The sequence below is a fragment of the Stegastes partitus genome, unplaced genomic scaffold (assembly GCF_000690725.1).
Source record: "Stegastes partitus isolate 25-593 unplaced genomic scaffold, Stegastes_partitus-1.0.2 Scaffold368, whole genome shotgun sequence".
Lineage (NCBI taxonomy): Eukaryota > Metazoa > Chordata > Actinopteri > Pomacentridae > Stegastes > Stegastes partitus.
In genome coordinates this window covers 116404-128525 of record NW_007578099.1, presented here as the reverse complement: position 1 = coordinate 128525, position 12122 = coordinate 116404, and the positions used below count along the sequence as shown (strand labels likewise).

At 38.2% G+C, this 12122-nt stretch overlaps 2 protein-coding genes across 4 annotated transcripts; one reads left to right on the top strand and one right to left on the bottom strand.

Annotated features, from left to right (window-relative positions):
* The first annotated feature begins 3606 nt into the window (after positions 1 to 3606).
* LOC103359353 (protein S100-B-like) lies at positions 3607 to 5292 on the top strand. The gene is made up of 3 exons (XM_008284663.1): positions 3607 to 3807; positions 4006 to 4149; positions 5093 to 5292. Exons 1-3 carry the CDS (start codon positions 3802 to 3804, stop codon positions 5243 to 5245), a joined length of 303 nt encoding a protein of 100 aa, XP_008282885.1. The 5' UTR covers positions 3607 to 3801; the 3' UTR covers positions 5246 to 5292.
* A 73-nt stretch (positions 5293 to 5365) lies between these two features.
* LOC103359352 (acyl-coenzyme A thioesterase 1-like) lies at positions 5366 to 11908 on the bottom strand. 3 transcript variants are annotated; one of them, XM_008284661.1, is made up of 13 exons: positions 11411 to 11908; positions 11198 to 11319; positions 10252 to 10461; positions 9702 to 9801; positions 9248 to 9438; positions 8968 to 9143; positions 8734 to 8850; positions 8400 to 8485; positions 8078 to 8171; positions 6831 to 6911; positions 6493 to 6628; positions 6265 to 6372; positions 5366 to 6188 (listed from the first exon to the last, which is right to left on the bottom strand). In XM_008284661.1, exons 2-12 carry the CDS (start codon positions 11298 to 11300, stop codon positions 6272 to 6274), a joined length of 1395 nt encoding a protein of 464 aa, XP_008282883.1. In that variant the 5' UTR covers positions 11301 to 11319; positions 11411 to 11908; the 3' UTR covers positions 5366 to 6188; positions 6265 to 6271. The 3 variants fall into 3 exon arrangements, with proteins under 3 accessions (XP_008282883.1, XP_008282882.1, XP_008282884.1); XM_008284660.1 differs by having other exon boundaries at positions 5366 to 6372; positions 11411 to 11907; XM_008284662.1 differs by lacking the exon at positions 11411 to 11908 and having other exon boundaries at positions 5366 to 6372; positions 11220 to 11302.
* Positions 11909 to 12122: the final 214 nt, after the last annotated feature.

The following is a 12122-nucleotide window of genomic DNA, read 5'->3' as shown; positions in this document are numbered from 1 at the left end:
TTAAAGTAATAGGTGACAACTAGAAAGCTAGATAGAATTCATTTATTGTCACTGCATAGCATTCCACAGATTTAAGCACGAATCCTGTTGGTGCATTCACACAATCAGACAACAGTTTATTATTAAAAAAAAAACAAACAAACAAAAAAAAACGCTAAGAAATCAGCAAATATAAAAATACAGTAAATAATAAGTACGAGAATAGTCATATAGCATACTGATAGATGATGATAGATGTTTATTTGTCCCCGTGGGGAAATTGATTTGCAGCAGAAAACACTCAAATGGCATTTCACACGTAGGTAGCCCACAAACACAAACACTTCAAAACAACATCTTACTGTTACTGTTGTAAGAATAGCTTATTTGGTGTAATCAGAACACTATAAAAACAGTAGTGCAATTGATGTTGTAATGCTGGATATTGCACATTGCTGAACATTTATGAAAATGTAACGGCTTGAAGTAATGTGAAATGTACATAGAAGGTGCGGTAGTATGAAAACATATGTGTAGCTACAGCATTTAAATAGAAGGTGCTGGTATAATCAGAAGTAAAAGCATAAAAAGAAGGTGCATAAAGCAGAACTGATTGAATACATTTCTTGTTGCAGCTCTTGTCTGTTGTCAACTTTTAAACGTCACTGGATGGCAGTGCTCTCTAAGCCTTCGCTGCGGACGAGACTGGCGACGCACTTTAACCTTTGGATGTCCAAGTCTGCTTTCAGGCCACAGCACCTGGAGTGGACCCTTGTCTGCACACAGAAAAATGCACAAGACTGAGAGTCAAGAGTGTTGGCTGATTTATTAACTCAAGCAACAATGTGCATGGAATGGGTCAATTGTGTTCTGTTAATTGGGTTAAGTGGCATCAGGGGTGTAATGGTAGATCCATGGTAATAGTGTGATGAAAGGTGTTGACTGGGGGTTACGTGAAAACAGATTTAACATAAAATACACATTCACACTGTAGAAACTGAACTTTTTAAATGATCAGTTTATAACTATATATATATTTTAATAATTTGTATTTAATTTTCAAAATTTCCCTGTTTGTTAAATTACACATCATGACCAGTGAAATCACAGAAAACAGCAAAAATAATATTATTTTACAACTATTTGCTGTAATCTGAAAGAAAAAATATACATATCAAAGACTGGAAAATAATAAATACATTTAATTCTTTTTTAACAGTATTTCACGGATTTTTCCTGTTTTGTTAAATTACAGATAATATCCAGTAAAATCTCAGAAAAAAATATTAACTTACACATTAATGTTTAAAAAAGAGGCCAAAACTGTTAATGTCTACATCAAAAATCTGTATTTATTATTATTTTTTTTAACCAATATTAATTCGTCCTTTAACAATGTGTGACCATTTTTACTGTTTTTTAATGTTACAGTACTTCAATCTTTTTTTCTCTCTCTTTTTTTTAAAACATTTTTTTAAACCACCCTTGCTTCCTGATTTTCACCGTTTTGTAACAGATTGTTTTATGACAGTGCATATGCCCAAACCAGCCTACTCGGCAGAGCTGTCACACACCTGAATCACAGCCATTGGCTCTCAGCAAATGTGAAGTGTATGAAGGTGATGATACAAGTCTGATCTGCTACAACTGTGAGACCAGTCTAAGTCCAGGATGATTATTATGCAAGAAAACAAAATCTACTTTAAGAAATGCACTGCACTGCACTGTTTTGCTTTAAAATGGTAATAATTTATTAAAACAGTGTGTTTGCTTGCAACCCTCCACAGCAGGACACTCAACTTGTGAACAAAAGTTCCTGTGCCGGTTGTTTGATTTGAAGAAGCCTCAAGAAGTTAAACTAATATTGCACAAGACAAAAGTGAAACAGAGAAAAATCTAAAACCCCAAACACATACTCTTGTGTATGTAATTTGTTTGTTCGCATCAGTTTAATCACCTTTGTCAACATGTAACTAATAATTTGAGATATTTTGATAAAACTGCAATTTGCAACGCAACACTTAGAACATAGAAATAAAGCTCATATAATAATTCTATGTTTGCTTTACAATCTGTTTCACTTTTGTTCTACTTACAAACCATCTGATGGGCCCACAATGTACCACACCTAGAGCAACTCCTCCTCCTCCAAAACAACAACAACAACAACAACAACAACAACAAACTTAATTTTCTACAGCACTTTTCAAAATAGGGGTTACAAGTTGCTTCACAAAGAATTAAAATACACAAAGCACTAGGTGAAGCAGTAAAAGATTAAAAATAAATAAACAAAAAACAATAAAAACATTGCAACCTTTCGAAGACCAATAACCAAGCATAAACATTAGAGAAAATGCTTGTCTGTACAGGTGTGTTTTTAAAAGCTTTTAAAACTGAGGAACAGTCAGGTAACATCAATATCATTGATGACAATAATAATAGTAATAAGACGAAGAATGCATTGATAATGGCTGAATGTGCAGAAGTGGTGATGTTAAATTGTAGAAAAAATGACAAAAGTTATACCTCTAACAGGAGGAAGAGGGAAAGTATAGAAAGCAATCTTTTCCCACAGGTTTCCTATCCTTCTCCTCCTCTCATATTTAATCAACTGTAACTACACCACTGTCTGTTATCTCCTGAAAACATCTGAATTCTTCTCTTCACATTACTTTCTGATACGACACATTACAGCAAGAAATACTGTGTATTAAACCAAAGAGAAAGAAACATTGTCAAACAAGTTACAGCTGAGCATTACATCACTTTTTACAACCAGCACCTTAAATAGTTTTAAGATGATACAGACCTCTTTTTAGAAACAACTATTTTTGATTTTCTTATTCTTCCCTTTAAAACGTGTTTGAGAAGTCAGTGTGTTAGCAGCTGTCTTTCCAAAATAAATGCGTCTGTAACATGAATGATGTGGAGTACGTCCATCTCTTCCTCCAGGAGCTAAAAGGGTGGTGAATTACTGGCAGGAAATGCTTGCCCCACATTTCCGCTACATAAATAATATAATAAAACCGCAGTAATCATATCTAAAGACTGACTCATTCGAACAAACACCCTGTGGAGAGTGTTCTGCTGTTTCACAGACGTACTGTGTATCTGACATTCTAAGGCTGCTGTGCTCATGTTATAAAGTACATCCTGCTTTAGTTGACGCGAGAGTATAACCACATTCCTGCTGTGGTGTACTAAGTGAGGCTGGAGATCAGGTCTGACCATCCCTCATATCTCTTCCTGTTAGGAGACACGCCAAGACCACAGATGCAGTGTTAAATGCCATTACAGAAGTCATACAGGGTGAGCTCCATGAAACCTTTATGCGAGCTTTATAGACAAAATTGTGGCAAAATTCACATTTGTTGCTTAAATTGGTGTGTGCACATGGAACTCCATAATAAAACATTACAGAATCTAAAAATAAAACAAACATTTTATTTCTAAAGCTCAAATCTTATTGACCCATTTCCCCCCATCACTTGTAGCTTATCTATAACAATAGTTGTCATTTAGAGGAAACTGTACACTACATAGTCTAGACCTACACACAGACAGACAGACAGACAGACAGACACACACACACACACACACTGGATGAATCAGTCATTTTAAGAGGGGATGGTGTTTGGTCAGAGACTGACCACTGATCCATTAGTCGTGCATTATGTAGCGTACGGCAGATGACCAGCCGTTAAGTGGCTGATCAATACAGCTTGGAGTCCACAGTAATATGGGCGAGGCGGACAACACACTGCTACACGAGGATTCAGTTTCACTAAGGATCCTTACTAGGCAGAGGAGCTTCTACAGATGGAGGTAAGAAAGACTAAATGCTCCAGATAAAAAGCAAATTTGATGTTGTTTGCTTTCTAAATAACAATACTACAATATGATAAGTTACCAATGCATGCATGTGGTGTGTTTAATAAATAAAAAAAACATACAGAGAAAGTATTTCCATGACAACAACCGTGTGAGGGAGCACAATAAATGACTGCAAACTGTTTCTCGCAGGCCTCAAAGGAGCCTATGTCAGACCTGGAGAATGGCATGGCCACTATCATTCGAGTTTTCCACAAATACTCGGGTCTCAAGCGCAAGCTGAAGAAAGCAGAGCTCAAAGATCTTATCAACAACGAGATGAATCACTTCATCATGGTAAGTTGTGCATCTAAAAGTTGGTATGTTTATGGCAGCACAGAATAATTCTTGTAATAACTCATGAAAACAGCTTATTGATAACGGACTCTTATCAACCGTGTTTGTGTCTACTGGAAGGGACCAGTGGGATTAAAATGTTCAGAAAAATGGCACGAAAGTTGAAACAATGATTCGCGGTCACCTGATGATGAATTTTAACTTCATGTTTGTCAAACATACCAGCATGACTGAATTTGGTTGAAGCTATAGATACCTTTTTGATTTTTTTGCTTCATGCTAACATCATGTTGAATGTTGCCTCAGCAACAGCTGAGACTCTATTTGTCAAACGTAAAAAAGATAAACTCAACATGTCTGTGAAGATTCTCAGTCATCCAGGTCATGGTTAATCTCGTAGTTTAATCGTATCAACTGGACTTGCTTGAGTTTCTTGAGGGCGTTTCACCTCTCATCCAAGAGGCTTCATCAGTTCTGACTGACTAGTAGGGAGTTCCAGATACTTATATCCTTAAGGAGCCATTAACCCCCATCATTCCAGCCACAAAAGACCTTAACGAACCCCATTGTGGCAGGGGGAGTAATAAGGACTCACATAACGAGAGGGAGGAGCAACAAACCCCCAACTGAAACCCAAACTGAAGTGTTAATGGCTCCTTAAGGATAAAAGTATCTGCAACTCCCAACTACTCCGTCATAACTGATGAAGCCTCTTGGATGAGAAGTGAAATGTCTTCAAGGAACTCAAGCAAGTCCAGTTGTTGCGATGAAACTACGAGGATAAAGTCAGCAGCATTTCTCCATCTTTCATCACTTTCCTGGTTTGTAGTGAGCATTTCAGCCTCATGGAGTCACTAGTGTTGCTACAGATTTGCAGTCTCGGTAAAGGTACTGTCTATTTCCTGCATGTGACTGACTTTCATTCAATTTTCTAACTGAACAGAAAATCCAAGAGAATGACACTCTGGATGAGCTATTTGCTGATCTCGACCAGAACGGAGACCTGGAGATTGACTTCAAAGAGTTCATTGCCCTCATCGCCATGGTCACCTCGGCGTGCCACGAACTCTTCATCCCATCCGACCATAAAAAATAGTTAACATGTTTACAGATTACGCATTAAAAATATCAGGAACACAGAAACAGAGAGTGTGGATTTTTGAAGCGGGGCTCAGTGATTGGTGTCTATGAATGAGATGACGTGATCCTGACCAACTCCAATCATTTGTTTTACTTTTATGATAAATGATGACAGCACATAAAGGCAAAGCAAGTTTACCTGCATACCACATTTTAACAGCAAAGTGCTTTACAGAGACATTAAAACATCAGAAGAAACCCATTAAAAGACACCACTTAAAATCATTAAAACAAGTCATTGCAAAATTTTAAAAAGTGTATAAAGTTTAAAAGCTAAATTATAACAAAGTGTTAAGATTCTTGAACTAGTTTAGTGAAATAACTTCAGTCGGAGGCATCCAGTGTAAAGACCTCAGAAGTGGAGCGATATGATCCACTCTTGGTCTTGGTGAGGAGTCGAGCAGTGGCCTGTTGAATCAGTTGCAGGTGTCTGATTGATTTTTTTAGGTACACCTGCAAAAATGCTGTCACAGTAATCAAGTTTTTCCAAGTCCAGCTGAAACATCAGTCCTTTTATCCTTGATATACTCTTTAAGTGGTAGCAGGCTGACTTTGTAATGGCCTTAATGTGTTTTTCAGAATTCAGGTTTGAGTCCATGATGACACCCAGATTTCTAGCCTGCTCTGTGGATCTTATTTGTATAGATTGGAGTTGTGTGCTGACTTCTAATCACCCCTCTTTTGGTCCAAATATATCTATCTCAGTTTTGTCTTTGTTTAGCCAAATTTTTTTTTATGCATCCACTCATTTATTGGTTCAATACATTTACAGAAAAAACCATTGATTTGATACAAAAAGGACATGTAGCGTTGCTGATGTGAAGAACTTGAAACCAAACCCAGCTGACATCACAAAAGCTGCATGTGTGAACCAGCAGTTCCAGTCCGACCAGTGCCATCTTTTGGAAAGAAAAATAATAGCAACAACATTTTACAACAACATGGGATATTTTCTATCTGGAGCTTGCATCTCACCAGAGATTCATCCTCTCAGATTGCGTTCTAAAAAATACAGAATCTTCTTCCAGGAATCTTCCTGGGCAACAGCGTGCGGTGCAGGGTGACCTCCAAACAAAGTTATCACTGCAGGACAAACAAAAAAGTACATACTCCATATCATACCATAGGAATTCTTAGTTAAAATGCTATATCAAGTATAGACTAGTGTTAAAACTAAAAATGCAGTTCTGGGATTAAGCTTACCTTTACTTGGCTTGACGCGCCACATGACTTCTCTTGCATTCGGTGCGTAAGGCGGCTCTATCAGGTGGCCAGCATCGGGGTATGACAAACGGGTGAACAGATGGGCTTTACCTGCAGCCGTCAGCTTCTCCTCAATCTGATAATCAATAAATAACCATTGTAAAAACAACCAACTATTGTACAACAAGTCTGTGAGATGGGAAATCTGGTTAATTTATAGCTAGGGGGAATGTGTTTTCGAAAAAAGTTCTAAAGCGACAGTACAACAAAACACTGAGTATTTAATTAGTATTTCTCAATTAATTCACAAAAAAATATATAGAAATGAAACTGTCTACCACGTCTGCGTTCTCTTTGCTTGAAGCGCTCAAGTCATCTTCACCAACTAAGTACATCAGTGGACAATCAATGGTTTCTACCTGCAAAAACACAAGAGATCAATGTTTAGGAGAGTTTGTACAAATGTTACAAGACATGTTCGTGGGATAAGTTATATACATGTGGGTAGTGTGGCATGGTATACAGACACTGGAAAGGTCTTAAATTAATCTGCCATCAAAAATGATTCTGTTCTCCATTTCATCAGTACTTGATGAATGCCATTGTTTTAAAAGAAGCCTTATAGAACCTACAAAGACTGGAGGAGCTGACATGTTCTACTCGGCAAAGCATCTCGCTGACAGACAAGCTGACTTGTTTAAAGGATTCAAAGAGCGGCAGGTTAGTGACTTTGATGGACAACATGACTACATCACATCTGCAAAAATAAGCTCAGCGAGTGTGATTTATTTTGTGACAAGCAATCTTTAGCCAGTGCCACAGTTTGATGAGCCAATTAAGCACAATGACAACGGTTTAATTCAGCTTTATCTTGTTGTAGTAAACATCTCTACATGCAAACGCAGTGTTCAGACCGCTAAGGCCAATTCATGCTTTCCGCTCTGTTTATACTATAATAGGTCAGCAAACTTTGGTGGATGACAAAATTTAGGCCACACGTACCTTTGCAGATGTGAAAAGCATGAATTGGCCGTAATTAATGTTACTGCAAAAGCTGCTTAAAATCAAGACTTCACAATAATGCAAATTGGCAGCATCGATTACAATGAAAAACTGAATTGCTGCAGGAAGAGCAAAGGTGGACGACTGAAATGTGCACTGAAGCACTGCCACACTTATCTCTTCAAGGATTTATTCTTCTCTAAGCAGCAGTGTGATATGGTAACGTGGAGAGATGTGAAGCGCTGATCCTAATGAAAAGTTCCACCAGTTGTATTTTCATATAGAAACGTATGAACACTCTATGGAACAATGATGCACTCCTGCTGTTTTATGTCTTTTTAAAAAAAAATCATTTATCATGCTCTATTACCTTAAAGTGCTGCTGACAAATATTTCCTGTTTTTCTTTTTTAATCAATTAAAACAACGCATTGTAAGTTCTGTATTTTGTTATCTCCTATTCCATTACCTTTCCTGATGTTTTAGGTTTTTGCTGTGGAATCATTTCAGTTTTGATTATGGTACAATATGTGTGTCTTTGTGTTTGTGTGTTGGTGGTTGGGAGAAAGAATCTGCCTTCTCACCTTCACTTTGCTCTCAGGGGGAAGGTTTTCAGGAAGGGAGAGGTTCTTGAAACTGGCATGGCCTTGTTCGTCATATTCCCAATACCTATTGAAACTTTAAAGGCAGAATAGCAGAGAAATGCTATTATTTTCTGCCTGGTTATACCAGAAGGTAAAATATCTCATTAAATAACAGTTAAACGAAGGCTTGAATGTTTATCGTAAGACTTTAGTATCTGCTTATCAAAAGTGACACAGAAACTGATTAGTTCAAATGGATTTAAGAGGTAACACCACAATGATAATGTCCCATAAGCAATATATTTAACCACCAGTCATTTACCTATCAAATGTGCCAGGCCTGCTGTCGAGATCTGGCAGGAGGGTCATACTTCCCATTGGGCCATTGATACAAATCAAACAGGATGGCTGTGGAGGGAAACAAGTCAGTTGCTTCATGAATAATTATTGTTCTTTTACTAGACTCTTAGTGTAAAAATCATCACATTTTTAGATCAGTTTCTCTGTAATCAATTCCTCAATGTTTTATAACATAAAATATCAGTATTTATACAGATATTTGGGAAATTTTAGCTTGACATAGCAAATGTTTTCTGAGATAATGATCAGACTATGCATTTAAAACCTGAAGACAGACACTGAGGCTTGTTACATACCTTAACGCCAGGCTGAGTGGCAAGGCGAAGAGTCAGGTAGGCTCCAAAGGAGAGACCAATGATCCCAATTCTGTCTGCAACAATCTGAGGATGATCTTGAAGTAGGTGTAATGCTGCCTGTTCAAACATTTTTAGGGAATGACAACATAATGCGAAGTGTTCTGAAGTGACACATGTACATTTTGCAGAAAGAAGAGTAACACAGGAAAAAGCAAAGCCTGTAACTTCTCCTACCCTAAAATATGAATCACCAATGTTGATTGTATCTAGAGGGGGAGGTAAATCTGGGTGCCCGAAATAGGCAAGAGCAAGGCTTGCATAGCCCCTGGATGCTAACAGGGCAGCACGGTACTCCATCAGTCCTCCTCCCATTCCCCACATATCCAGAATGGCTGGAAACGGGCCTGGACCTGCAGGAAAATCAGTACAGTAGGTGATGCTCAATTAAAACCATTATTATCCACCACTGCTTTAACAATCTTAAAATCACTACACAAATACTTCAAACACTCACCAGGAGGCATGAATAAAGTCCCTACGATTCCATTTTGACGAATCTCTGTTCTCCTCACTCCTGGAGCCATGTACCAGCGTTCAGTCGTCACAGCTGCCAGCTCCGTGATCTGCTCCCCGTTGGGTGAAACGTGGCCCTCCAGTAAGGAGATGTGTGTTGTGTACTGAGACTCCACATCTTTCTTCCTCAGCCTGTAGAAAAAGAGCAACACTTCAATCAGGATGCTGCCATTGACAGAGAGATTTATACGATGAGCACCCTGTGGTTGTAGCAGCAGCAAGGTTTCAGGGCGGAACAGTCAGAAATGTAGAAGCACTGTGTTGAGCAACTGCCACACTCCATGAGTACCAGGATTTACGGTGTGTAGTCAGGGTTTTTTCATGTGAATGTGGAGACAAGGTTTGATTTTACAGACTTTATTGTGTAGTGCTCTTAGCTGTTTTTTGTCACCTGCCTTAAACCTTCTCTACTTCCAGGAGCTGGATGCAATGACCAGAAGAGTCCCATCGGCTCACAGCCAGAATAAGAACCCCCGACTGAATGATCGCTGGTCACTAATGAGGGGACAAAGAGACAGAGTGAGAAGAAATAAAATGAAACACAGGCTTCATAACAGTCTGGTTAACATGATTGCTACAAGATTTCTTCTCACTAAATACAATGAAGATCAACTTGTAACTTTGATCAACAATTACTGACAGTGACCTTTGGATATGTTGATTTCAGAAGTTTGTTTTTATGTAGAGTTAACATCTTTTATTTTGTAATTTCATACATTCTGCAGAATAAAAAAATAAAATGTTCCATATAATTAAAGGTAGGAGAAAGAACAATTTAGCTAACATTTGTAATACATTAAAGTTTTTACCTCACCTTTAATTCAGCATTTAATAGAGCCAGTTGTACTTACTCATCTGCATGAATTTCATCACATACTATAATTTACAGAAATACTACAGTCAAACCACCAGCGAATATGCAGTGCAATGAAACGTCTTACTCACAATCCACGATGCCACTTTCATTTGTATTGTAATGGCCAAATGCCTGCCACAAGTCACCCTCTTCACTGTGCATTTGTGCGCACACTGTGACAGGACAGTGTGGGGGCAGGAAGCGCCCTTTAATGCTGATTTTGTCATCTATAAGGGCCCGAGCAGGAGCAGCGGTCAATACAGGGGCTGGTCTGACGTTGCTCCTCCACCGAAGTGCACCTAAAGATAAAGAAAAAAAGTATATGAACAGTACCAAAGAGACTCCCCTGATAACCACATAGGATGGTGTATTTAAAATGTATCAGGTTTTGCTTCAAGTATTGTTGAAATATACAATTTTGTAAAAGCACTCACAGCTTAGCATTGACACAAACACCATTTAATGTGTATTAATGTATGAGCTGTGCTGATCTGAAGAAGGGGAAAGAAGGATTCAAGCATTTGTCCCAGGCCTTGAAGGACTGAACTCAGGGAGGTCAAACCAGGTCAGATAGAAGGAATGCAGCTGCACACACACACACACACACACACACACACACACACACACACACACACACACACGCGGACTATGATTTTCTGAACCAGTGTTGGATCAAGTAAAATATTACATTGTAGAATAAATAATGTTAAATGAGATAAGTTGTTTGTTTTTTATATCAAATAAATATCCATGTCAATTGATAAAATAAAAAACACACTGAGACATGGAGATCTGTCCATGAAGAGAGATGACGTGCTGTAATGGTATCTTTGCAGAATTTGAGCCAGTCAGGAGTAACTCCAGTCGTACATTTACAGACAAGCATTATAGTTTAAATATTAATCCTAAATTTAACTATTACACAAATACCACAAACTACATGATGTAAAAGTGGCTACAGCGAACATTTGATCTGAGGTTAATAGTGATTTCCTTTCTCAGTTTAACACAATACAGAATAAACAATATTTGTACCCGCAGCATGCTGTAAACTTGCCAGTTTCCCGTGTACATTAAGGATTGTCTTCATTTCCATTAGCTGCCTTAGAGTTGTCACACTCAGACCTGCTCTCAACATTATGGTGTTTCTGTTTGTCCTGTAAAAATAAATCAGCAAAGATCAAACACTGAAGCACATAAAACCATTAGTCTATTCAGTGAATGTAGGAGTAAAGTTGAAGATCATACCTTAAACAGGTTCAAATGTAAAGCACACACTCTGCTCTCCCAGACCGTTCTGGCTAAGACTTGTTCATGTGTTAGAAATTAACCTTTGCTCTACATGACCTCTCAGCACAGGACTGGTGTTGGGAAAAAAGATAAAATGTGCACCAGTTTTGAAGAGTATATTTAAAAATTGGTTGAGTCTAGAAAAATGCAGTCGGCAGTAAACTGACTGAGAAAAGGTTTAAACTAGTTTAAAACTTTAAACAAGTGGGACGTAACGTAGATTTAAAAGTGGAAATATCTGCACAAAACGTGGATCAAACACAAAACACCGCCTCAAATCTGTTACTCCTGACTCGACATTATACTGTCGCTGCACGAACGGATCTCACACAAACATGAGCTTTGCACTTTCCTTATAGTAAATCTTATCAAGAGTCGTGTTAAGTTATCTTACCACCGTGGTAGCAAGAAAAACAAAGTCCCTGCTGAAGAGTGTAAACGCAGCGACAGACCGAAAGTAAACATAGTGGGAGGGGGAAAAAGTCAGGAAAAGGGGAGGGCTTGATTCTATTTACCCTGAATGAGGTGAAAGGGTTTCTCACCACTGACAGCTGTTTTAACTTGCTCGCCTGTCTGTCACAGCTGGATTGCACAAGTAGAAGTGCATACTTTTAAGAAGACGACCACTTTGGTCCTGATTAGTGGTACTATAGTTTGTTCTCCTGACTAT